The sequence below is a fragment of the Mobula birostris genome, chromosome 12, assembly GCF_030028105.1.
Source record: "Mobula birostris isolate sMobBir1 chromosome 12, sMobBir1.hap1, whole genome shotgun sequence".
NCBI classification, from domain to species: Eukaryota; Metazoa; Chordata; class Chondrichthyes; order Myliobatiformes; family Myliobatidae; genus Mobula; species Mobula birostris.
In genome coordinates, this window is record NC_092381.1 from 2,776,177 (window position 1) to 2,802,436 (window position 26,260).

General features: G+C 47.0%; 1 protein-coding gene across 2 annotated transcripts in view; it reads left to right on the plus strand.

Annotated features, from left to right (window-relative positions):
- The first annotated feature begins 2,685 nt into the window (after nt 1-2,685).
- Nucleotides 2,686-26,260, plus strand: part of rnpc3 (RNA-binding region (RNP1, RRM) containing 3) — a 65,107-nt gene continuing 41,532 nt past the window's right edge. Inside the window, exons 1-6 of one of the 2 annotated variants that reach the window (XM_072273250.1) lie at nt 2,686-2,741; nt 3,468-3,636; nt 9,537-9,584; nt 11,232-11,350; nt 19,146-19,235; nt 25,973-26,084. In XM_072273250.1, coding sequence (XP_072129351.1) covers nt 3,472-3,636; nt 9,537-9,584; nt 11,232-11,350; nt 19,146-19,235; nt 25,973-26,084 — 534 coding nt within the window. In that variant the 5' untranslated portion in view covers nt 2,686-2,741; nt 3,468-3,471. The other variant, XM_072273251.1, reaches the window with a different exon arrangement.

Sequence of the window (26,260 nt, forward strand, 5' to 3'; positions counted from 1 at the left end):
CCATCTGCCTGCGTGTGATCCACATGCCTCCGTTCCCACACATTCATGTGCCTGTCTAAATGCCTTTAAACTCCACTATCGTATCTGCTTCCACCGTCTCCCAGCACGTTCCAGTCACCCACTACTGTCTGTGTTTAGAAAAATCTTGTCTTGCTCTTAGACTCCTCCCTTCTCAACATAATCCTCTACCCTTTAGCACCTGACATTTCCACCCCAGAAACAGAATTTACTCTCTCTCTCTCTCTGAATCAGTTCTATTATCACTCAGCAATGTAAGGTTTCAGCTTTACTTTCCTGTCACTGCACATGTGTTTACGGTGAGAGGGAAGAGATTTAATAGGAAGAGGTGCAACGTTTTTATTCAGAGGGCGGTCAGTATATGAAACAAGCTGCCTGAGGAAGTGTTTGAGTCAGGTATCTTCTTCTTAAGCCCATCACCCCTATGGAAGCACAGGCCACTGACAGCAGCCCTACGGGAGCCGATCACCCCTACGGGAGCACATGACTCTTACGGGAGCCGATCACCCCTATGGGAGCACAGACCACTGACAGCTGCTCGCCAGAGTGCTCTGTCTTGAGCCAGTCTTTCACATTGTCCCCGAGCGCGGCCAATCTTCACAGATCTTAGTGTTTTTGTAGCTCTGGGTTTTTTATCAATGAGGTTGCTCGCCTCATGCCCAACCCTCCACCTCTCACAGCTGGGCCTGCGGCCTCCCATGACACAGTTCAGGCAGGTACATTAACAACACTTAAAAGACATCTGGACAGGTACAAAGAGAGGAAAGGCAGGGTTCCCAGACTGGGGTCCATGGACTCCTCTGTTAATGATAGGGATCCATGGCATAAAAAAGGTTGGGAACCCCTACATTAGAGAGATAAGGGCCATACTCAGGCAAATAGGACTAGCTTAGATACAAATCTTGGTCGATGTGGGCCACAAGGCCTGTTTCTGCACTGTATGCTGGTGAATATTTTACAAATCAGCAGCTCTTTCCCACTTGGTGACCCCTCCCTTGAATGGGAAAATTCCAGGAATTCTGAATCAGGTTTTTAAGTGCCGTGTCAGATTGAAAGGGTCAGGGTGTCCGGGCCAGTAGAGAGGGATGGGCTGGTGTTCAGCTCACTGCCCCTCAATGCTAACTTGTCTCTGCACTGATCCGAGGCTGTAGCCTACATCAAACGGGGTCCTAGATCCGTTGTGACTGGGTTCATGGATGTGGAATCACTTCCAAAACTACAGCTCTCAGTGTCATTTGCTTACTTTCATTGTTTGCACAAATTGTTTTTTTCTACACATTGGGTAAAAGTTTGTTTTCTTAATGGGCTTCTTTGTTTTGTGGCTGCCTATAAGGATACAAATCTCAAGGTTGTATGTAGTATAGATACTTTTATAATAAATGTACTTTGAACTTGAAAACTTTTAAACTTGTTGGTTTTTGGCATCAATACTGTGCAATACATTAAAATACATATAAATTACAATAAGAATATATAATAAATAAAAATCTGAATCAGGTTTATTATGTGTCATGAAATTTGTTAACTTAGCAGAAATGGAATGCAATTCATGAGAATGTTCAGAATTCTGATGGTGGAGAGGAAGAAGCTGTTCCTAAATTATTGAGTGTGGATCTTCAGGCTCCTGGTCCTCCTCCTTGATGATAGTAATGAGAAGAGGGCATGTCCTGGGTGGGGACGATCTTTACCTCACTATGGGGGCTACCTCACTATCCAGGACATGCCTAATGATGGATGCTGCCTTCCTGATGCATCACCCTTTGAAGATGTCCTTAATGGTAGGGAGGCTAGAGCCCACCGTAGATCAGGCTGAGTTTACAGCTTCTCAACTTATAGACCTCTGTCAGGTTGTCTCACACCCTTGGCCGCTCCAGAGAAAACATAAAACATAGACAACAGAAATCTTCAGCACCTTCGGCCCACAATGTTGGGCAGACCATGCCTAGAATTACCCCACTGCAGAGCCCTCTATTTTTCTAAGCTCCAAGTACCTATCTAAGATTCTCTCTTAAAACAACCCATTTCTTCAAGTTTTTATAGCTCATACTCTGTAATCCAGGCAACATCTTGGTGAGCACATTTGCATCCTCTCCAAAGCCCCCACACCCTTCCTGTAATTCAGTGCGATCTCAACTTTTCATCAGAATATCTGTGTCATTTCTGCAGCATCTGTAGCGTTTTGCTGTAACTAGTGGAATGTTCGCAAACCCCCACGGGGCATCCGTCTGTTTTATCACTACGAGAAGTTAGTACACCCACCGCTGCAAAGTGAGGCTCCGCCGGAACCCGCGAAGTTAACGCCAGCCAGCAGCCACTGCTCCGAAACGTGGGCTGGCGCTGTCACTCACCGCCCGGGGAGGCGGGGCGAGCGCCCGCTGTCACTCACATCGCCTGGGGAGGCGGGGCGAGCGCCCGCTGTTGTCACTCACCGCCCGGGGAGGCGGGGCAAGCGCCCGCTGTCACTCACGGCGCCCGGGAAGGCGGGATCAACTGCTGTCACTCACAGCGCCCGGGGAGGAGGGGCGAGCGCCCGCTCTGCGTCACGTGCTCATCGCTCCCTGTCGCTCACTGCCGCACAGGAAGGCGGGCCCACTGCTGCCGCCGTCATTCTGCTCCGGAGCGGGAGGGGGGGCGCGCGCTGATTGGTTGCCGGCTCAGTCGCGTCACTGGAAGGCACGAGGTTTGCGAGTAAGTGGTTGTAGAGCTTCGCGGAGCGGCTTCCGGTGAGTGTGAGGGGGGGTGAAGTAGTTCGTGAGAGTAGGGAGGGGGAAAGAGAGCGGCGGTGATGGGGAGCGATTGAATCGGTTTTGGGCTGAGGAGGTGCTTTATATCCCCCTAATCCCCAATCTCGCCCCTCCACAATCAACCTTCCTATCCCATCATCACCCCCTCCCCATCATCTCCTTCCCCCTTCATCCCCCTCCCCCTCCCCATCATCTCCCTCCCCCTCCCCATCATCCCCACTCCTCCGTCATCCCCACTCTCCCCATTATCCTCCTCCCCATCATCACCCTCCCCCATCATCACCCTCCCCCATCATCTCCCTCTCCCCATCATCCCCCCTCCCCCATCATCCCCCCTCCCCCATCATCCCCCCTCCCCCATCATCCCCCTCCCCCATCATCCCCCCTCCCCCATCATCCCACTCCTCCATCATCCCCCTCCCCCATCATCCTCACTCTCCCCCGTCATCGCCCTGACTGTTCCCATATCTCCGTCCCTTGTCCCTCCCCATCGTACCAGCATCTACTACCTGTTCCCTCCTTCTCCTTCCTTTGCTGCTTCTGCTCCCCTCCTCTGGCCCTGCTTTCCCCTCCCCACCGCTCCCGACCATCCCCTCCTCACCACCCCCCTCCCCCACCCCAGCTATCTCCTCACTCCCTCGCCCTTCCCACTTTCTCCGAGTCCTGTTCCCGAATGCTAACATGCACTATGTGTTGGTCACCCAGAATCATGGCTGGTCCCGGCTCTGGCGAGAACACCTCCCCTCCCATCAAAAGCAGCCAGACCATCCTGGTCAGACGCCTCCCGTCCGAGCTGACCTGCACTGAGAAGGTGGATCTGCTGAAGTATTTTGGAGCAGAATCGGTTCGAGTCTTGCCGGACAAAGGCCGGCTGGTAAGGTCTTAACAAACACCATTAAAACTCTACACGTTGAACTTTAGGGAGACTGTTGAAAGTACATAACTGTCACCATATGCTATCTTTAGATTCACTTTCTTACGGGGATTTACAGGAAAAATTGAGAAATGTAATAGAATTTATGAAAAACTATGCATAAACAAAGACAAACAAACATGAGAAAATCTTGCAGATGCTGGAAATCCAAAGCAACGCACACACACACCTCAAATGGTGGAGAAACGAGAGGCCCATCCTGATAAAGGGTCTCAGCTGGAAACTCTTTTTAAGAACTTAAGAAATAGGAGCAGGAGTTGGTCATCTGGCCTGTCAAGCCTGCTCTGCCATTCAATAAGATCATGGCTGATCTAACCATGGATTCATCTCCCACCTACCTGCCTTTTCTCCATAACCCTTAATTTCCCTACTGTGCAAAAATCTATCCAACCTTTCTTAAATATATTTACTGAGGTAGCCTCCACTGCTTCATTGAGCAGAGAATTCCACAGATTCACCACTCTCTGGGAAAAGCAGTTCCCCTTCATCTCTGTCCTAAATCTACACCCCCGAATCTTGAGGCTATGTCCCCTAGCTCCAGTCTCACCTACCAGTGGAAACAACTTTCCTGCCTCTATCTTATCTATCCCTTTCATAATTTTATGTGTTTCTATAAGATCTCCTCTCATTCTTCTGAATTCCAGCGAGTACAGTCCCAGGTGACTCAATCTCTCCTCATAGTCTAACCCCCTCATCTCTGGAATCAACCTCCTCTGTACTGCCTCCAAACCTTCCTGAAGTAAGGAGACCAGAACTGGTCATCGTTCAGTGTCACCAGAACGGCACGCAGTACTCCAGGTGTGGCCTCACCAGTACCCTAGGAGTTCCAGCATAACCTTATTCCCTCTAGCAATGAAGGCCAACATTCCATTTGCCTTTTTGATAACCTGCTGCACCTGCAAACCAACCTTTTGTGATTCATGCACAAGCACTCCTGTCCTTCTGCACAGCAGCATTTTATCATTTAAATAATAACCTGCTGTTTTATTTTTCCTTCCAAAATGGATGACCTCACATTTACCAACACTGTACTCCATCTGTCAGACCCTTGCCCACTCAATTAACCTATCTATATCTCTCTGCAAACTCTCCAGATCCTCTGCACAATTTGCTTTTCCACTCATTTTGGAGTCATCAGCAAAGTTAGATACACTACACTCTGTCCCCTCTTCCAGATCGTTAATATATATTGTGAACAGTTATGGGCCCAGCACCAACCCCTATGGCACACCACTCACCACTGGTTGCTTACCAGAGTAACACCCATGTATCCCAACTCTGCTTTCTATTAGTTAACCAATCCTCTATCCATGCTAATACATCATCCTCAACTCTATGCATCCTTATCTTATGGATAAGTCCTTTATGCAGCACCTTATCGATCGTCTTCTGGAAATCCAAGTGAATAACTTCCTTCTGTTCCCCTCTATCCACTGCACTTACTATATCCTCAAAGAACTCCAGTAAGTTTGTCAGACAGGACCTGCCTTTGCTGAATCCATGCTGCATAGAAACATAGAGAATGTAACTAGTAAAGTGGATAGGGGAGAACCAGTGGATGTGGTATATTTGGATTTTCAGAAGGCTTTTGACAAGGTCCCACACAGGAGATTAGTGTGCAAACTTAAAGCACACGATATTGGGGGTAAGGTATTGGTGTGGGTGGAGAGTTGGTTAGCAGACAGGAAGCAAAGAGTGGGAATAAACGGGACCTTTTCAGAATGGCAGGCGGTGACTAGTGGGGTACCGCAAGGCTCAGTGCTGGGACCCCAGTTGTTTACAATATATATTAATGACTTGGATGAGGGAATTAAATGCAGCATCTCCAAGTTTGCGGATGACACGAAGCTGGGTGGCAGTGTTAGCTGTGAGGAGGATGCTAAGAGGATGCAGGGTGACTTGGATAGGTTGGGTGAGTGGGCAAATTCATGGCAGTTGCAATTTAATGTGGATAAATGTGAAGTTATCCACTTTGGTGGCAAAAATAGGAAAACAGATTATTATCTGAATGGTGGCCGATTAGGAAAAGGGGAGGTGCAGCGTGACCTGGGTGTCATTATACACCAGTCATTGAAAGTGGGCATGCAGGTACAGCAGGCGGTGAAAAAGGCGAATGGTATGCTGGCATTTATAGCGAGAGGATTTGAGTACAGGAGCAGCGAGGTACTACTGCAGTTGTACAAGGCCTTGGTGAGACCGCACCTGGAGTATTGTGTGCAGTTTTGGTCCCCTAATCTGAGGAAGGACATCCTTGCCATAGAGGGAGTACAGAGAAGGTTCACCAGATTGATTCCTGGGATGGCAGGACTTTCATATGAAGAAAGAATGGATGAACTGGGTTTGTACTCGTTGGAATTTAGAAGATTGAGGGGGGATCTGATTGAAACGTATAAGATCCTAAAGGGATTGGACAGGCTAGATGCAGGAAGATTGTTCCCGATGTTGGGGAAGTCCAGAACGAGGGGTCACAGTTTGAGGATAGAGGGGAAGCCTTTTAGGACTGAGATTAGGAAAAACTTCTTCACACAGAGAGTGGTGAATCTGTGGAATTCTCTGCCACAGGAAACAGTTGAGGCCAGTTCATTGGCTATATTTAAGAGGGAGTTAGATATGGCCCTTGTGGCTACGGGGGTCAGGGGGTATGGAGGGAAGGCTGGGGCGGTGTTCTGAGTTGGATGATCAGCCATGATCATAATAAATGGCGGTGCAGGCTCGAAGGGCCGAATGACCTACTCCTGCACCTATTTTCTATGTTTCTATGTTTCTTTAGTGATAGCTATTGTATTCAGGTCCACATCTCCCATCGCTTCCATAACTTTTCACCGTGAAGACCGATACAAAATAGTCATTCAAAGCCTCTGCCATTTCCTCATTACCCAATATCAAACCCCCTTCTAGTCCTCCAAGGGACATGCATTCACTTTAGCCACCCTTTTCTGCTTTATATAATTATAAAAAATTTTACTATCCAGTTTTTTATTTTGTGCTAGTTTATTTTCATAATCTAGCTTCCCTTTCTTTATTGTTCGCTTTGTGGTCCTTTGTTGCTTTTTAAAATTTTTCCAATCTTCCAGTTTCCCACTACTCTTGGTGACTTTGTACACACGAGCTTTTCGTTTGATGCCTTCTTTTATTTCCTTAGTTATCCAAGGCTGGCTCTCCCTGCCCTTATATATATTTATTTACACATGTCCCGTTCCCATCAGGGAGGAGGTTACATATCATCCACACCAAGGCCACCAGACTCAAAAACAGTTACAGGTGTACCCCGCTTTTCGAACGTTCGCTTTACGAAACCTCGCTGTTACGAAAGACCTACATTAGTTACCTGTTTTCGCTAACGGTGCTTTCACTATTACGAAAAAGGCAGCGTGTGAAAAAAGCGAGGGACACCTGTAATTGCTTCTTCACTTTACGACATTCCGGCTTACGAACCATTTCATAGGAACGCTCTACCTTCGGATGGTGGGGGAAACTGTACTTTCCCCAGGCAGCAAAGCTGATCAATACTCCCACCCACTAACACACCTCTCCACATGCCCAACCACCCCTACTTTTATCTTTTCCTGTCAGAGGCATCGACATAAGTGCAGACACTCCTGTGGCAAGCCTCACTAAGGAAATACAATCATCTATGTATCTCAGCTGTCTTAATGTATTTGTATTCGTTGTGATTTTTAATTTTTTTGTGCTACATCAAATCCAGAGTAACAATTAGCATGCTTTCTTCTGCACTGTGTGCTGGAAATAACATCAAACAATCTTGAATCTTGAAATTACTGGAGTTGTGAACAGTGACAAAGAATAGAGATCATTTGGAGATCTGGGCAAAGAAATGGCAAATGCAGTTTAATCCAGAGTGTGAGGTGGTGTATTTTGGAAGGATGCAAGGGAAATATATTAAGTAAATGGCAGGATCCTGAGGAGTGTCAATCAACAGATGTTGAGGTACAAGCCCATAATTCCCAGAAAATGGAAACACAATTGGGTGGGGTGGTAAAGAAAGCATATGGCACACTTACAGTCCTTCACCAATTCAAAGTTGGGAAGTCTGTTTTTAACTGTATAAAACTTTGGTGAAGTTCAAGTTTATTGCTACAAGCACACGCATACAGTGTATTGATGCCAAGAAAATCAGCTTTTTGCAGCGGCGTGACAAACATAAGTTAAAATAAACTTAATTTAACATAAATTATACACAACTCCCACTAGTGTACACACAGTAGCATAGATAAGCAGCATAATAGTTGTAGCGGTCAGTTTCAGTGATCCAAGTTCAATCCCACTGCTGTCTGTAAGTAGTTTGTACGTTCTCAATGTGACCATGTGGGTTTTCTCTGGCTGCTCTGCTTTCCTGCCACAGTCCAGAGACATACCGGTTAGTATGGACTAGATGGGCCAAAGTGCCTGGTTCAGTGCTCTAACACTCCATGTTTTGGTCTTCATTTCAAATCATTTATAGGAACGGTAAAAGTCAGGTCCCTACGTCGATCTCTGTGCCACACCAGTCATTACATCCCGTGCTGTCTTTTACGCGTTAGCCAGCCAATCATTATTCAATTCAACATTCTACCTCCTACACCGCAAGCTTTTATTTTTTGCATTGACCTTTGACGCTGCTTTATATCAGTTGCCTCCTGGAAGTATGCATCTGGTACACACATAGCATATGTTCCTCTTCCGAAGAGCTCCGTTAAATCCGGCAAACATGGTTTCCCTTTTACAAAGCTACACAGTCTTCACCTGTTTACATGAATAACTACTCTGTGGTAACGTTGGTAGCACGGTGTTGTAGCGGTTAGCATAATGCTTTACAGTCCAAATGACCAGCATTCAAACCCCACCACAAACACGAGATCGTGCAGACACTGGAAATCTAGCACAACACATGCAAAATGTTGGAGGAACTCGGCAGGTCAGGCAGCATCCATGGATTTGATGAAGTGCCTTGGCCGGAAATGTCGACTTTTATTCATGTCCTGACCTGCCGAGTTCCCCCAGCATTTTGTGTGTGTTGCTTTGATTACTGCCGCTGTAAGGAGTTTTACGTTCCAGCTGTGTCCACATGGATTTCCTCCGGGTGCTCCAGTTTCCACCCACATTCCAAAGACATGGGTGCCATAGCAGCGAGCGGTTGGTGTGATGCTATTACAGCTTGGGGCATCAGAGTTTGGAGTTTAATTCTGGCTTCATCTGTAAAGAGTTGGTACGTTTTCCTGTGTGCACGTGGGTTTTCTCCAGGTGCTCCGGTTTCCTCCCACATTCCAAAGTCAAATCAGTTAGTATGTTAATTGGACGTTGTAAATTGTCCTGTGATTAGGCTAGTTTTTAATTGATGGGTTGCCGGGTGGTGAGGCTCGGGCAGGAAGGCCTGATCTCTAAACAGATAAAACAGGTTAGTTGGTCACATGGCTGTGATTAGGTGGTTGGGCAGGAAGTGCCTGTGCTGTGCTGATAAAGTAATGATCAATATTCAGTGCGGTGACCCAGCAGGTAGAGCTGCTGCCTCACTGCTCAGACACCCTGGTTCAATCCCAACCTCTGCACTGTCCGTGTGGAGTTTGCACGTTCTCACTGTGACCGTGTGATTCCCCCTGAGTGCTCTGGTTCTCACCACATGTCAAAGACATGTGGGTTGACGGATTAATTGGCTATTGTAAACTGTCCCACAGTGTGTGGGTGAGGCATGGAATCTGTGGGGAGTTGATCAAAGCCCGGGTCTCTGGTGCTGTTTGGCAGCCACTATCTACGCTGCACCCAGTCCTGACTAGTGCTGTTCTGAAGGAATGAACAATATTCTTGTTTAAATCAGTTTCTTGTATAACTTTTCTCTTTTGCAGAAACATACAGCTTATGCAACGTTCTCATCTGCCCACGCAGCAACCAAGGTAGGTGCTGTGTGTAAGCACTCAGATCAAACTGAATAGATTTATGCAGTCAAAGTGCAAAGTAAATTATTGAAGTATAATAATCTACCTTGAAATTCATTTTTGACCATCAAATATGGGAGCACAATTAGGTTGTTCGGCCTACCAAGTCTGCTCCACCATTCCATCATGGCTGATTTATTATCCCCATTTTCCTGCCTTCTCTCCGTAGCCTCTGACACCTTGACTAATCAACAACCTATCAATCTCCACTTTAAATGTACCAGTTCTATTATATATGTTATTTCCTGTCAATGTCGAGAGGATGAGAATATCTGAGGGGTATTGATCGTGTGGATAGCCAGAGGCTTTTTCTCAGGGCTGAAATGGCTAACACAAGGGGCGTAGTTTTAACGGTGCTTAGAAATATGTACTGAGGGGATGTCAGGGGTATGTTTTTCACACAGAGAGTGCTGGGTGCATGGAATGCACTGCTGGCAATGATGATGGAAGCAGATACAACAGGGTCTTTTAAGAGCCTCTTAGATAGGTACATGGAGCTTAGGAAAATAGAGGGCTATGCAGTAGGGAAACTCTAGGCAGCTTCTAGAGTAGATTACATGGTCAGCACAACATTGTGGGCTGAAGGGCCTGTAATGTACTGTAGATTTCTATGTTCTATATGTATATAAGCAAGGATATAATGCTGAGGCTTTATAAAACATTGGTCATTTGAAGTATTATGACCAGTTTTGGGCCCTTTATCTGAAGAAAAATGTGCTGGCATTGGAGAGGGACCAGAGGAGGTTCATGAGAACGATCCCAGGAATGAAAGGGTGAACATGAGCATTTGATGGCTCTGGGCCTGCGCTCACTGGAGTTTAGAAGAATTAAGGGGGTTTCTCTTTGATATCTATTGAATATTGAAAGGCTTGGGTAAAGTGGACGCGGAGAGGATGTTTCCTGCAGTGGGAGAGTCTGGGATCAGAGGGCTCAGCCTCAGAATATGAGGATGTCCCTTTAGAATGGAGATGAGGAGGAATTCCTTTCAGCAGAGGTTGGTGAATCTGTGGAATTCATTGCAATACATGGCTGTGGAGGCCAAGGCATTGGATATATTTAAAGGAACTTGATAGGCTCTTGATCAGTCAGGGTGTTATAGACAGGACAGTGGGGTTGAGAGGGATAATAAATCAGCCATGATGGAGTGGCACAGCAGACTCGATGGGATAAATGGCCTAATTTCCTTACTTCACCTGCACTCATTCATTCTCCTTCTGCTTCAGTATCTTATCGTCTTGTACAATGCAATGGATTCTTGGCCTCACAATCTACCTCATTAAGATCTTGCACTTTATCTTTAACTTGCACTGCACTTTCTCTGTAGCTTTTTCACTTTATTCTGCCCTGTTATTAATATAGAGCGTTACAGCACAATACAGGCCCTTTGGCCTACAATCTAACCCTTTCTTCCTGCATCACCCTCCATTTTTGTTTCATCCATGTGCCTTTCTCTCATATGCTCCCGTTGTTTTACTTTCTTCTACTTCAGTGAACTGTGATCTGTACGAGAAGTATGCGAGACAAGTTTTTCACTGTACGTTGGCACCTGTGACAGTAAGATACCAATAGCAGAGCTAGCATTCTGACTTGTGACATCTTTTGCAGGCCCTGTCCAGGCTGCACCAGCTGAGATGTCTGGGCCACACTCTGGTGGTGGAGTTCGCCAAGGAGCAAGAGCACATTGGGGCTCCGGAGCAGGAGACATTCTCTGACAGAGGCAAACCGTACGTCGCGTCCTTCTCTACCGCCTTGGGTCATTGAGTGCTACAGCACGGAAATAGACCCATTGGCTCATCTCGTCCATGCCGAGCCGATTGAGCTACGTCCAAACAATAGCCTTCCAGACCTCACCCACCCATGTACCTATCTAAATTTCTCAAACTTAACCTGCATCCATCACTTCTGGCAGCAGCTCATTCCATGCTCACGTGACCCTCAGAGAAAAGAAGTTCCCCCTCATGTTCCACTTAAATATTTCACCTCTCATCCTTAACCCATGATCTCTAGTTGAAGTCCCACCCAATCTCAGTGGAAAATTCCTCATAACTTTGTATATCTGAATCAAATCTCTCCTCAATCTTTTACATTCTAGGGAATGAAGTCCCAATCTATTCAATCTTTCCCTATAACTTGTCAATTTTCTCTTCACTCTTTCAATCTTATTGATATCTTTCCTCTAGCTAGATGACCAGAACTGCACACAATACTTCAAATTTGGCCTCACCAAAGTCTTAAACAACATCAACATTCCGTTCCATCTCCTGTACTCAATACCTTGATTTACAAAGGCCAATGGGGTGAAAGCTGTCTTTTGATCTGTGGATGTGAAGGCTGGGGTTTTGCGGCTGACCCTCAGGTTTGGACTGTCCTGTCCTATCCAGGTAACAAAACCGGCTGTGGAGGTGTTGGCTCTGGAATGGATTGTGGCGAAGCTGCTGGTGTTTCATACCGGCAACTGACTCCTGACACTCTACAGAGGGGAATGGCGAGCTGTGGGTGGGTGGTTCCTGCAGAGGTATTACTGAGCAAGTGCCGTACTCTCGGCGGGGTTGAGATCCTGATCGGTGCGCGGTACCAATTCCCTCCTCCCTTTCCGCTTTCCTCCCACATTCCAAAGACGTACAGGGTAGAATTAGTGAGGTGTGGACATACTATGTTGATGCCTGAAGTGTGGTGACATTTGAGGCGTTCCCCAGCACATCCTCGGGCTGTGTTGGTCATTGTCACAAACAATGTACTTCACTGTCTGTTCCAATATGACAAATGTATATACATGTTATAGGCTAAGGCCTTATCTCAAACAATAACGAGGTGGCCTACAGGGTAGAAGTCATCTCTCTTGGCACTGGTGTCAAGAAAACAGCCTCTCCCTCAATGTTGCAAAAGCAAAGGAGCTGGTTGTAGATTACAGGAGAAATGGAAACAGGCTATGACATGAATGGATCTGGGGTTGAGAGGGTTTAAGTTCCTTGGCCTTTACATCACTGAGGACATCATGTGGTCTGTACACACCAGCTGTGTGGTGCAAAAGGCACAACAGTGCCTCTTTCACCTCAGACGGTTGAGGAAGTTTGGTATGGGCCCCCAAATCCTAAGAACTTTTTTACAGGGGCACCATTGAGAGCGTCCTGACTGACTGCATCACTGCCTGGTATGGGAACTGTACCTCCCTTAATCGCAGGGCTCTGCAGAGAGTGGTGCAGACAGCCCAGCGCATCTGTAGATGTGAACTTCCCATGATTCAGGACATTTACAAGGACAGGTGTGAAAAAAGGGCCCGAAGGATCATTGAGGACCCAAGTTGGCCAATCACTATCTATTCCAGCTGGGAAATGGTACCGCAGCTTAAAAACCAGGACCAACAGGCTCCGGGACAGCTTCTTCCACCAGGCCATCAGACTCAAGAACTCCGCTGATTCGAATGTTTTGTATGTTACGTTGACTGTTCTATTTATTATGAATTACTATGATTGCACACTGCACACTTAGATGGAGACATAACATAAAGATTTTTACTCCGCATGTATGTGAAGGGTGTAAGAGGTAGTCAATTCAATTCACAGTTTGTCAATAGAACAACAATATGATTTGTATTAGTTTTATACAGTACAGTATTCATTGGCCTCAGATCTGAATTGACAGTGTTGCAGAATAACCACAGGGGGGCAGTAAAGTGTCATTTTTAAAAGCTTTTCTGACGTTGTAAAGTTGTAAGTTCTACAGCACAGAAACAAGCCATTCGGTCCATCTAGTCTGTACCAAACTATTAATTTACTTAGTTCAATCAATCTGCACCTGATCCATACCCCTCCCATTAATGTCCCTATCCAAATTTCTTGTCAATGTTGAAATCGAACCAACATCCACCGTTTCCACAGGCAACTCGTTCCACATTCTCACCATTCTGGGTGAAGAAGTTCCCCCTCATGTTCCCTTAAACATTTCACCTTTCACCCTTAATCCAGTTCTAGTCTCACCCAATCTCAGTAGAAAATGCCTGTTTGAATTTACCCTATCTATATCCCTCATAATTTTGTATATCTGTAACAAATCTCCCCTCATTTTCCAACACTCTATGAAATAAAGTCCTAACCTTGTCAACCTTTCCCTATAACTCATGTTCCCAAATACCCAGCAAAATCCTCATACCTGGCAAAGGGAATCAGTAGACTTTATTATCATCTGCACAAGTCCATGTGTGGCCAGGTACAATGAAAATATTTCTTGCAGCTGCATTGAGCATCAGATATGCTGGCAGAAACATGAATTATACACAATTTTTACAATTATAACAAAATAACAGTCCATTTTAGTGCCCAGTTTTGCTGAACTGTAAGTGATTTAGGTTTGTACAGTATGGGTTCAGGAACCAAATGGTTGAAGGAAAGTAGCTGTTTGTGAACCTGCTGGTGTGGGGCTTCAGGCTTCTGCACCTCCTTCCTGATGGTTGCTGTCAAAAGGTGGCCTGGCCTGGATGGTGGGGCTCTTTACTGATTGATTAGCCTTCTGCCATGTTTTAGGCAGAGTCCACTGCTCTCTGCAGCTTATAAAGCCAAGAGAAATGGAAACAGGAGGATATTGGGACACTCAATGTTCACTGCAATGCTGGCTGCTCCAAGTTTCCTCAAGTCCACTTCCCTGACTGAATTAACTTCCCTCTCCCAGCTGCAAATAGATGCAAGGATTCAGCCTCAACAGCTCTCTGGGTGTTAATATCCTGGAGGCTGACAATAGTCGAAGGCAAGTAATTCTTTCCAAAGTTAGCCTTAAATGGAAGCCCCTGATTCTGAAACTGTGCCCCCTTCCCCAGTGCTCGACTCCCTGCGAGGAGACTCATCACCTCATCATTTAATTTTATTTAGCATAGTAACGAGCCCTTCTGGCCCAATCAGTCCGCATTGCCCAGTGACGTACAATGTGACCAGTTAACCTACTAACCCATGTGGGAGGAAACTGGAGCACTTGGAGGAAACCCACGTGGTCACATGGACGACGTACAAACTTCTTGCAGGCAGGGATGGAATTGAGCCCAGGTCACTGGTGCTTTAATGGAGGATGTCGAACAATGACTGGAGACCAATGCGAGAGAGCTTTTAAAGTGGAAAAGCCATTGCACAGTGCAGTTCCACTGTCTTGACCTCAGAAGTCCAGGTCCAGTGATACAAGTAGTTGTCACAACTGGAATCATCTTTAGTTGCAGTGGATGACTTCTGTGCCTCGTCATGCCCTTCGCTCTCCTCAAAGTGTCGCAGAACTACCACCCTGGCTTTTGGATCTCACTGTAGATCTCATCCACCCAGTATGCCAAAGCTGACTTCACACACTGGGACCGGCATGTCTGTCAACTGGCTTAGCCCACCTTTCGAAGTGAGGTACAGGAGTGCGGTCGCTGTCGCATGCAAACAGCTACTTGGTTCTGAAAGAGCATCGTGCTAACTGCTACAATACCAAGCCTGTCGATCCCACCAACAATCCTCTTCTAACTGCAGTTGTTCATTGTCCTTTCCAAGGCTTCGCTGCCAAGTTGAGTGACTGATCACCAGCCTTGGAAAAGCTGCCTCATTGATTTGCCACCTCTGCCCACACACACCTGCCAGTGCTTCACTTCAAATGTTATTTGCTCATTTTCATGGAGCACTCAACAGTACAGCACAGGAACCGGCCCTTCGGCCCATCAGCTCCATTCTGACAGTCATGGGGAACAGGCCCTTCGGCCCATCAACTCCATTCTGACAGTCAAGGGGGAACAGGCCCAGGCCCATCAACTCCGTTCCGACAGTCATGGGGAACAGGCCCTTCGGCCCATCAACTCCAAGGCCAAATTTGGAGTATTGTGTACAGTTCTGGTCACCAAATTATAGGAAAGATCTCAACAAAACAGAGAGAGTACAGAGGAGGTTTACTAAAATGTTGCCTGGGTTTCATCTCCAAAGTTACAGAGAAAGGTTGAACAAGTTAGGTCTTCATTCTTTGGAGCGTAGAAGGTTGAGGGGGGACTTGATAGAGGTGTTTAAAATTATGAGGGGGTATTGATAGAGTTGATGTGGATAGGCTTTTTCCATTGAGAGTGGGGGAGATTCAAACAAGAGGACATGAGTTGAGAGTTAAAGGGCAAAAGTTTAGGGGTAACATGAGAGGGAACTTCTTTACTCAGAGAGTGGTAGCTGTGTGGAACGAGCTTCCAGCAGAAGTGGTTGAGGCAGGTTCGATGTTGTCAATTAAAGTTAAGTTGGACAGATATATGGACAGGAAGGGAATGGAGGGTTATGGACCGAGTGCAGGTTGGTGGGACTAGGTGAGAGTAGGAGTTCGGCACGGACTAGAAGGGCCGAGATGGCCTGTTTCCGTGCTGTAATTGTTATATGGTTATTCCGACAGTCAAGGGGGAACAGGAACAGGCCCTTCGGCCCATCAACTCCATTCCGACAGTCAAGGGGGAACAGGAAAAGGCCCTTCGGCCCATCAACTCCGTTCCGACAGTCAAGGGGAACTGGAACAAGACGCAGGAACCAGCCCTTCAGCCACCAACTCCGTTCCCTTATCACCTACATACCTATCCAAGCTTCAGTTAAACATTGAAATTGAGCTTGCATGCATCACAGTTGCTGGCAGCTCATTCCACACCCTCGTGACCCTCTGAGTGAAGGCATTTCACAAGGTCCCACATGGGAGGTCAGTCAAGAAGGTTCAGTCGCTCAGCATTCAAGATGTAGTAAATTGGATTAGACATTGGCTCTGTGGGAGAGGCCAGAGAGTAGATGAATTGAATAAATTGACTTTATTCACATACATGAGGAGTAAAAATCTTTACATTATGTTTCCATCTAAATGTGCAATGTGCAATTATAGTAATTTATAATAAATAGAACAGTCAATGTAATATAGAGTACACTCAAATCAGCATGAGTTCATCGGTCTGATGGCCTGGTGGAAGAAGCTGTCCCGGATCCTGTTGATCTTGGCTTTTATGCTGCGGACTGCTTCCCGGATGGTAGCCGCTGGAATAGATTGTAGTTGGGGTGACTTGGATCCTCAATGATCCTTCGGGCCCTTTTTACACACCTGTCCTTGTAAATGTCCTGAATCATGGGAAGTTCACATCTACCGATGCGCTGGGCTGTCCGCACCACTCTCTGCAGAGTCCTGCGATTAAGGGAGGTACAGTTCCCATACCAGGCAGTGATGCAGCCGGTCAGGATGCTCTTAATTGTGCCCCTGTAGAAAGTTCTTAGGATTTGGGGGCCCATACCAAACTTCCTCAACTGTCTTGAGGTGAATGAGTGCAGGGGCTTGTCGAGTCTCCACTGTCCACTACACCCTTGGTGTTATCCACAAATTTGCTGATCCAGTTCACCACTTTATCATCCAGATCGTTGATAGAGATGACAAACAACAATCCCTCTGGCAATCCATGAGTCACAAGCCTCCCTGCAATTGGCCTATCGACATAACCAATCGCTACTGCTCTGCATCTGGAGAAGAAGGATGCTTTTGTGAGAATGCTGTTCTTGGACTACTGTTCAGCATTCAACATGGTGGTAAGAGTGGGCTCCCTCACCTCCACCCCTCTGACTCTCAACACAGGAGCCCCTCAGGGCTGTGTACTAAGTCCCCTCCTTTACTCTGTATACCCATAACTGTGTCGCCATCCACAGCTCCAATCTGTTAATTAAATTTACTGATGTCACTACATTGATTGGCCTAATCTCAAACAGTAAAGAGGTGGCGTACAGGGAAGAAGTCATCTGTCTGACACAGTGGTGTCAGGAAAACAACGTCTCCCTCAATGTCGCAAAAACAAAGGAGCTGGTTGTGGATTACAGGAGAAATGGAGATGGGCTAACCCATATTGACATCAATGGGTCTGGGGTTGAGAGGGTGAACAGCTTTAAGTTTTTTAGAAGTAGAAAACCTACAGCACAATACAGGCCCTTCGGCCCACAAAGTTGTGCCGAACATGTCCCTACCTTAGAACTACCCAGGTGTTACCCATAACCCTCTATTTTTCTAAGCTCCACGTAGCCATCCAGGAGTTTCTTAAAAGACCCTATCGTTTCCGCCTCCACCACCGTTGCTGGCAGCTCATTCCACACACTCACCACTCTCTGCATAAAAAACTTACCCCGACATCTCCTCTGTACCTACTTCCAAGCACCTTAAAACTGTGTCCTCTCATGCCAGCCATTTCAGCCCCGGGGAAAAGCCTCTGACTATTCACATGATCAATCTTGAACATCTCTATCAGGTCACCTCTCATCCTCTGTCGCTCCAAAGGGAAAAGGCCGAGTTCACTCAATCTATTCTCATAAAGCATGCTCCCCAATCCTGGCAACATCCTTGTAAATCTCCTCTGCACCTTTCTATGGTTTCCACATCCTTCCTGTAGTGAGGTGACCAAAACTGAGCACAGTACTCCAAGTGGGGTCTGACCAGGGTCCTATATACCTGCAACATTACCTGTCGGCTCTCAAACTCAATCCCATGATTGATGAAGGCCAATGCATTGTATGGCTTCTTGACCACAGAGTTAACCTGCGTAGCAGCTTTGAGTGTCCTATGGACTCAGATCCCAAGATCCCTCTGATCCTCCACACTGCCAAGAGTCTGACCATTAATACTACATTCTGCCATCATATTTGACCTACCAAAATGAACCATCTCACACTTACCTGGGTTGAACTCCATCTGCCACTTCTCAGCCCAGCTTTGCATCCTATCAATGTCCCGTTGTAACTTCTGACAGCCCTTCCACACTATCCACAACACCCCCAACCTTTGTGTCATTGCTTGGAATGTAGAAGATTGAGAGGAGATTTGATACAGGTATACAGAATTATGAGGGATATAGAGAGTGTAAGTGCAAACAGGCTTTTTCCACTGAGTTTGGGTGGGGCTACTACCAGATGTCATGGGTTAAGGGTGAAAGGTGAAAAGTTTAAGGGGAGCTTCACTCAGAGGGTTGTGAGCGTGTGGAACGAGCTGCCAGGACCAGTGGTGTATGAAAGCTCAATTTCAATGTCTAAGAGAAGTTTGGATAGGTACATAGATGATAGAGGTATGGAGAGCTATGGTCCTGGTACAGGCTGATGGGAATAGGCAGTTTAAATAGCTTGGCACAGACTAGATGGGCTGAAGGGCCTGTTTCTGTGCTGTACTATGACTACCTTCATGGTGGAGCGATAGGCGCCTGAAGACATGCAGTCAGTTTCCTCCCCTACGCTATCAGATATCTAAAGTCCCTGAACACTACCTCAAGACTTTGTTCTCTTTTTGCACAACTTTCAAAAATATTTTTATCGTAATTTTCAGTATATTTTACGTATTGCCCTGTATTGCTGTCACAAAACAACAAATTTCACGATAAAAATCAGTGATAATAAACCTGATTCTGATTCAGACAGTGATGGAAATCGGGATCAAACTGGGGTCTCTGAGGCTGTGAGGCAATGGGCCATTGTTAAGTTGGTTTGAGGAGATTTACAGGTATTTTTCTCTTACCTTCTCTGTTTTTGTTTGCAGGATGGACAAAACTTCAGGCGACAAAGATGAAACGGAAGTTCTGAAGCCAAAGGCAGCAGTTATAGAATGTGGCATTGCTCCAAGCCTAGGGTGAGTCACTGATCTCGGGAAAATACCAGAGCACCGGCATGCTGGGCCTCCCTGCTGCGTGTTGCTCAGTCTGCCGGCTGGGTTTAAGTGAGGTTAGTGCTCACTCCCTCAGCCGAGCACTCTAAATCACCCACTCCCTCAAGCAAACTCTAAACCTCCCCACTCCCTCAGCTGAGCTCTAAATCACCCCACTCCCTCAGCCAAGCACTCTAAATCACCCACTCCCTCAAGCAAACTCTAAACCACCCCACTCCCTCAGCCGAGCTCTAAATCACCCCACTCCCTCAGCTGAGCACTCTAGATCACCCACTCCCTCAGCCAAGCACTCTAAATCACCCACTCCCTCAACCAAACTCTAAACCACCCCACTCCCTCAGCCGAGCTCTAAATCACCCCACTCCCTCGGCCGAGCACTCTAGATCACCCACTCCCTCAGCCAAGCACTCTAAATCACCCACTCTCTCAACCAAACTCTAAATCACCCCACTCCCTCAGCCGAGCACTCTAGATCACCCACTCCCTCAGCCAAGCACTCTAAATCACCCACTCCCTCAACCAAACTCTAAACCACCCCACTCCCTCAGCTGAGCTCTAAATCACTCCACTCCCTCAGCCGAGCTCTAAATCACCCCACTCCCTCAGCCAAGCACTCTAAATCACCCACTCCCTCAAGCAAACTCTAAACCACCCCACTCCCTCAGCCGAGCTCTAAATCACCCCACTCCCTCGGCTGAGCACTCTAGATCACCCACTCCCTCAGCCAAGCACTCTAAATCACCCACTCCCTCAACCAAACTCTAAATCACCCCACTCCCTCAGCCGAGCACTCTAGATCACCCACTCCCTCAGCCAAGCACTCTAAATCACCCACTCCCTCAACCAAACTCTAAACCACCCCACTCCCTCAGCTGAGCTCTAAATCACTCCACTCCCTCAGCCGAGCTCTAAATCACCCCACTCCCTCAGCCAAGCACTCTAAATCACCCACTCCCTCAAGCAAACTCTAAACCACCTCACTCCCTCAGCCGAGCTCTAAATCACTCCACTCCCTCAGCTGAGCTCTAAATCACTCCACTCCCTCAGCCGAGCTCTAAATCACTCCACTCCCTCAGCCGAGCTCTAAATCACTCCACTCCCTCAGCCGAGCTCTCTAAATCACCCACTCCCTCAGCCAAACTCTCTAAACCACCCCACTGCCTCGGCTGAGCCCTCTAAACCACCCCACTCCCTCAGCTGAGCTCTCTAAATCACCCACTCCCTCAGCTGAGCTCTAAATCACTCCACTCCCTCAGCCGAGCTCTAAATCACTCCACTCCCTCAACCAAACTCTAAACCACCCCACTCCCTCAGCCGAGCTCTAAATCACCCCACTCCCTCGGCCGAGCACTCTAGATCACCCACTCCCTCAGCCAAGCACTCTAAATCACCCACTCTCTCAACCAAACTCTAAATCACCCCACTCCCTCAGCCGAGCACTCTAGATCACCCACTCCCTCAGCCAAGCACTCTAAATCACCCACTCCCTCAACCAAACTCTAAACCACCCCACTCCCTCAGCTGAGCTCTAAATCACTCCACTCCCTCAGCCGAGCTCTAAATCACCCCACTCCCTCAGCCAAGCACTCTAAATCACCCACTCCCTCAAGCAAACTCTAAACCACCCCACTCCCTCAGCCGAGCTCTAAATCACCCCACTCCCTCGGCTGAGCACTCTAGATCACCCACTCCCTCAGCCAAGCACTCTAAATCACCCACTCCCTCAACCAAACTCTAAATCACCCCACTCCCTCAGCCGAGCACTCTAGATCACCCACTCCCTCAGCCAAGCACTCTAAATCACCCACTCCCTCAACCAAACTCTAAACCACCCCACTCCCTCAGCTGAGCTCTAAATCACTCCACTCCCTCAGCCGAGCTCTAAATCACCCCACTCCCTCAGCCAAGCACTCTAAATCACCCACTCCCTCAAGCAAACTCTAAACCACCTCACTCCCTCAGCCGAGCTCTAAATCACTCCACTCCCTCAGCTGAGCTCTAAATCACTCCACTCCCTCAGCCGAGCTCTAAATCACTCCACTCCCTCAGCCGAGCTCTAAATCACTCCACTCCCTCAGCCGAGCTCTCTAAATCACCCACTCCCTCAGCCAAACTCTCTAAACCACCCCACTGCCTCGGCTGAGCCCTCTAAACCACCCCACTCCCTCAGCTGAGCTCTCTAAATCACCCACTCCCTCAGCTGAGAACTCTAAGTCACCCCACTCCCTCAGCCGAGCTCTCTAAACTACCCCACTCCCTCAGCCGAGCTCTCTAAATCACCCTACTCCCTCAGCCGAGCTGCCAGCATATCCTTGTGTGTTCGTTGTTAGGTCTAGTCTGATAACTCTTTAAAGCCTTGGGATGTTAGATTCAGTGAATGTTTCTGCACAGCACGTCATTAATGGTGGAACAATATAATCTCCAGGAGATTTCCATTATATTTCGCAGTAATGTAACAGCTAACATAAGTGTATTACCTCAGCAGTGATTTGCATACGGTGTTCAATTCTGGCTGCACTCTGTAAGGAGTTTGTACGTTCTCTCTGTGCTGTGTGGGTTTCCTCTGAGTACTTCAGTTTCCTCCCACACTCCAAAGATGTATTGGTTAGGATAAGCAAACTGAGAACTTGCTATTTTGGCACCGGAGGGATGGCAACACTTGCGAATTGCCCTCATCACACCCTCAAACTGCACTGTTTGCTGACACAAATGACATATGTTACGATGTACATTCGATTAGATTAGATTCAACTTTATTGTCATTGTGCCAAGTATGGATACAAAGCCAATGAAATGTAGTTAGCATCTAACCAGAAATGCACAAAATAACTGCGAATAAAAAGTAAGTACTACAGCACACAAATATCAAAGTACTGAGACAGTACAATATGGGTGCTTTTGCAACAGAGGTGGCAGTTGGGGATCAGGTTAGTGTTTCAGGAACGAGGATGTGGGGGAATTAGAAGTCAGGTCTGCTCTGCGTTCAAAGACTAGTGACGAGGACCTGGGGCAACTGGTTGGAAGTCAGACCAGCAGGGTGAGTAATGCTCGCTTTCCCTAAGTTCAGCCATGGCTTGCAGATTCCGGAGCTGGAGCTCTGTGTGAGCAGGAAGAGTGAGTTGTTGGAACCCCGTGTTCATGAAGCAGTGAGACTGGAGCCTGAGGCCTCGTCACCGGAGATTCTGGATTTTGAGGCCTGATGTTGAGCGATCAGTGTGTCCTAGCTTTAATGCCAAGGATTATGGTTCAAGGACAAATCAAATGTCTGAAAGTCTGTAGGCTGCAACCGAGTTTGTAAATCTCTGAATGTGCTGGGGAGGAGAAGCGGTGTGTCTGGAGGCCTGAGTCTGTCTGCTGGAGACTGGAAGCCTGTACTGGCATTAAAGGACAGTACAGTGTTGTGCCAAAGTCTTAAGCACATATAAAACAAATTGTGTAAAGTGAAAATGCTTTCAAAAATGATGAAATATAATGTTTCTAAATATCAAAAAAGGTACTTTCAAGAGCAGTAAACAGTTTAAAAAAAAACTAAATCAAATCAATATTTGGTGTGACCACCCTTTGCCTTGAAAGCTGCATCAGTTCTCTCAGGTACACCGTTGTGCTGTTTTATAAGGAAATCGGCTGGTAGGTTGTTCAAAGCACCTTGGAGAACTTGCCACAGTTCCTCTGCAGACTTTGGCTGTCTCCCTGCTCTGTGGAGGACATATTAACTGCTTGTTCTTCCTTTTGCTGAAGGTAGTTCTTTATGACCTCGGCTGTGTGTTTCGGATCATTGTCCTGCTGCAGAATGAAGTTGGGACTGATCAGACACTTCCCTGATGGTATTGTGTGATGGATGGAAATCTGCTTGTACTTTTCGGCATTGAGGATTCCATTAATTCTGACCAGGTCACCTTCTCCATTTGCAGAAATGTAGTCTCAAACCTGCTGGGAACCTCCTCTGTGCTTCAATGTTGGCTGCAGACACTCATCCATGCAGTGCTCTCTAGTTCTTCTACAGACAAATTGCTTGCTGCTTAAATTAAAAATTTCGTATTTTGACTCATCAGTCCAGAGCACTTGCTGCCATTGTTTAGCACCCCAGTCCTTGTATTTTTGTGTGTTCGCAAGTCTCTTGGCTTTGTTTTCACTTCACAGGAATGACTTTTTGGCAGCAACTCTTCAATGAAGACCACTTCTGACAAGACTTCTCCAGACTGTAGAGAGCTGTATTTGGGTTCCAGTGTTTCTGTGAGTTCTGAGCTGATAGCAGTGCTGGACTACTTCTGATTTAGAAGGGATGTCGGTTTGATTATCTCTCGTGTGTTGCACTCAGTTTCTGTGGCCAGCCAGTGTGTTTCTGGTCCTCATCCTCGGTGCTTCTTCAGAAGAGCATGGACAACACATCTTAAAACTTCTGTCCGCTGCAAAATGTCTCCTTGAGAGAGACCTTGCTGATGCAGTCAGCACAACATTGAGCGCCGAAGGGCCTGTACTGTGCTGTAGTATTCTAGGGTCTAGTGTCTTCTAGGATGTGTCTTGTTGCTCTGCTGACTCTTGTCATGGTGTAATTATTGATGAATTGAAGGTTGGACTATCACTTCTGCCACACCCTCACCTTTCAGTTTGGTTGTCCCTCACCCGGTTTGATTCCTTCTCCGCCGGTTTCTGTTTCAGTTAATCAGTTTAGTTCATTCAACTCATTATGTCATGATTAATAGCACCTGTTTGTTATCTTTGTGTATGCAAACATTTATCTTTAACATTTAACTTTTTTGGAAAATGGAAATCTAAAATTTGCTCTTTTCTACTGACGCCATATTCCAAGTGGCTAAGGTGCTCATCTAGTGATCTGAAGGTCACTAGTTCGAGCCTCAGTTGAGGCAACGTGTTGTGTCCTTGAGCAAGGCACTTAACCACACATTGCTTTGTGACAACACCGGTGCCAGGCTGTATCGGTCCCAGTGCCTTTCCCTTGGACAACATCGGTGGCATAAAGAGGGGAGACTTGCAGTTTGGGCAACTGCCGTTCTTCCATACAACCTTACCCAGGCCTGCGCCCTGGAAACCTTCCAAGGCACAAATCCATGGTCTCACGAAACTAACAGATGCCTATAAAAAAAAATTCCAGAAGACATAAAATAAACATCTAAAACAAAATTTATATCAAAAATCGCAGGCCTAAGACTTTTGCACAGTACTATATACGTGTGTGGGTGAGAGAGAGAAATGGACACTCTTTTTGTGGCTTGTTGTGTACTGTTCTGGGCTGATGGGACTCGTCAGCCATGGTTGGCAGCTCATCTAAGGGAAAGAAAACTCTGATCTCAAACCTCCACTGCCTTGCCTCTACTCACTTCGGGAATAAACCCCAAGGAAAGATCTGGAGTTTGAGTTGAGTTCAACGCTGACTGGAAACTCCCGTAATGCCACCAGTGCCAAGCTGTATCAGTCTCTGCCATTCCTTTGGATTCATCAGCTGCCTGGAGCGGGGAAGCCTGCTGTATTGTCAACAGCTTGCTCCCCATATCATACTTGGTAGGATACTTAGAAGTGTGGAGGAGCAGAAGGATCTGGGGGTACATGTCCACAGATCCCTGAAAGTTGCCTCACAGGTGGATCGGGTAGTTAAGAAAGCTTATGGGGTGTTAGCTTTCATAAGTCGAGGGATAGAGTTTAAGAGTCACGAGGTAATGATGCAGCTCTATAAAACTCTGGTTACGCCACACTTGGAGTACTATGTCCAGTTCTGGTCGTCTCACTATAGGAAGGATGTGGAAGCATTGGAAAGGGTACAGAGGAGATTTACCAGGATGCTGCCTGGTTTAGAGAGTATGCATTATGATCAGAGGTTAAGGGAGCTAGGGCTTTAGTCTTTGGAGAGAAGGAGGATGAGAGGAGACATGATAGAGGTGTACCAGATATTAAGAGGAATAGATAGAGTGGATAGCCAGCGCCTCTTCCCCAGGGCACCACTGCTCAATACAAGAGGACATGGCTTTAAGGTAAGGGGTGGGAAGTTCAAGGGGGATATTAGAGGAAGGTTTTTTACTCAGAGAGTGGTTGGTGCGTGGAATGCACTGCCTGAGTCAGTGGTGGAGGCAGATACACTAGTGAAATTTAAGAGACTACTAGACAGGTATATGGAGGAATTTAAGGTGGGGTCTTATATGGGAGGCAGGGTTTGAGGGTCGGCACAACATCGTGGGCCGAAGGGCCTGTACTGTGCTGTACTTTTGTATGTTCTATACTGCCCTGGCTTCCGTATCACGTAAGTAGCTAGGACACAACATCCATTGTCGATCCTGATCAACAGATGGCCTCACTGTTGTTGCTCTGCTGAACATTGTAGCCGTGCTCTGTTGGCACTGGAATGCATGGTGATGCTTGTAGGCTGCCTCCAGAACATCCTTGGGTGTTGGTTGTTAATGCAAAAGGCACATTTCACTGAATATGTGACGAATAAAGGTAATGTTTAACTGTTAGCACAGGTCATCATCATAGCTTGCCACGCCAGACAGCCAGCCACACAGGTTAAAGTGGGACTGATAGCAGATGAGACAGATGAATTTACAGTGCATCCCATTCACTGCTCTTTGGCCAGTTGTCCTGTTCTGACTGGTTTAGACATCGGTCAGGCTGCTGGTACAAGTGTCTGTCCTGAGTGTGTGATATCGATTGTCTCGGCCTGACCAGCTTTGTCCCATTCCGTGTTGCAGACTGACCTACCCTCCGAACCCGTGTCTGAAGTACCTGTACCCACCGCCAACCAGCGTCATCCTTGCCAACATTGCCAACGCCATGGCAAGCGTGCCCAAGTTCTACGTGCAGGTAATTTATTTTCAAACCCTCTTCCAGCCCTCAGCTGCGCAGTGTCTCAGCAGTTTGATCGATATAAGATATAGAGACGTAGGAACAGAATTAAACCACGCGGCCCATCAAACCTGCTCCAATCCATCTTGCCTGGTTTATTAACCCTCTCAACCCCATTCTCCTGCCTTCTCCCC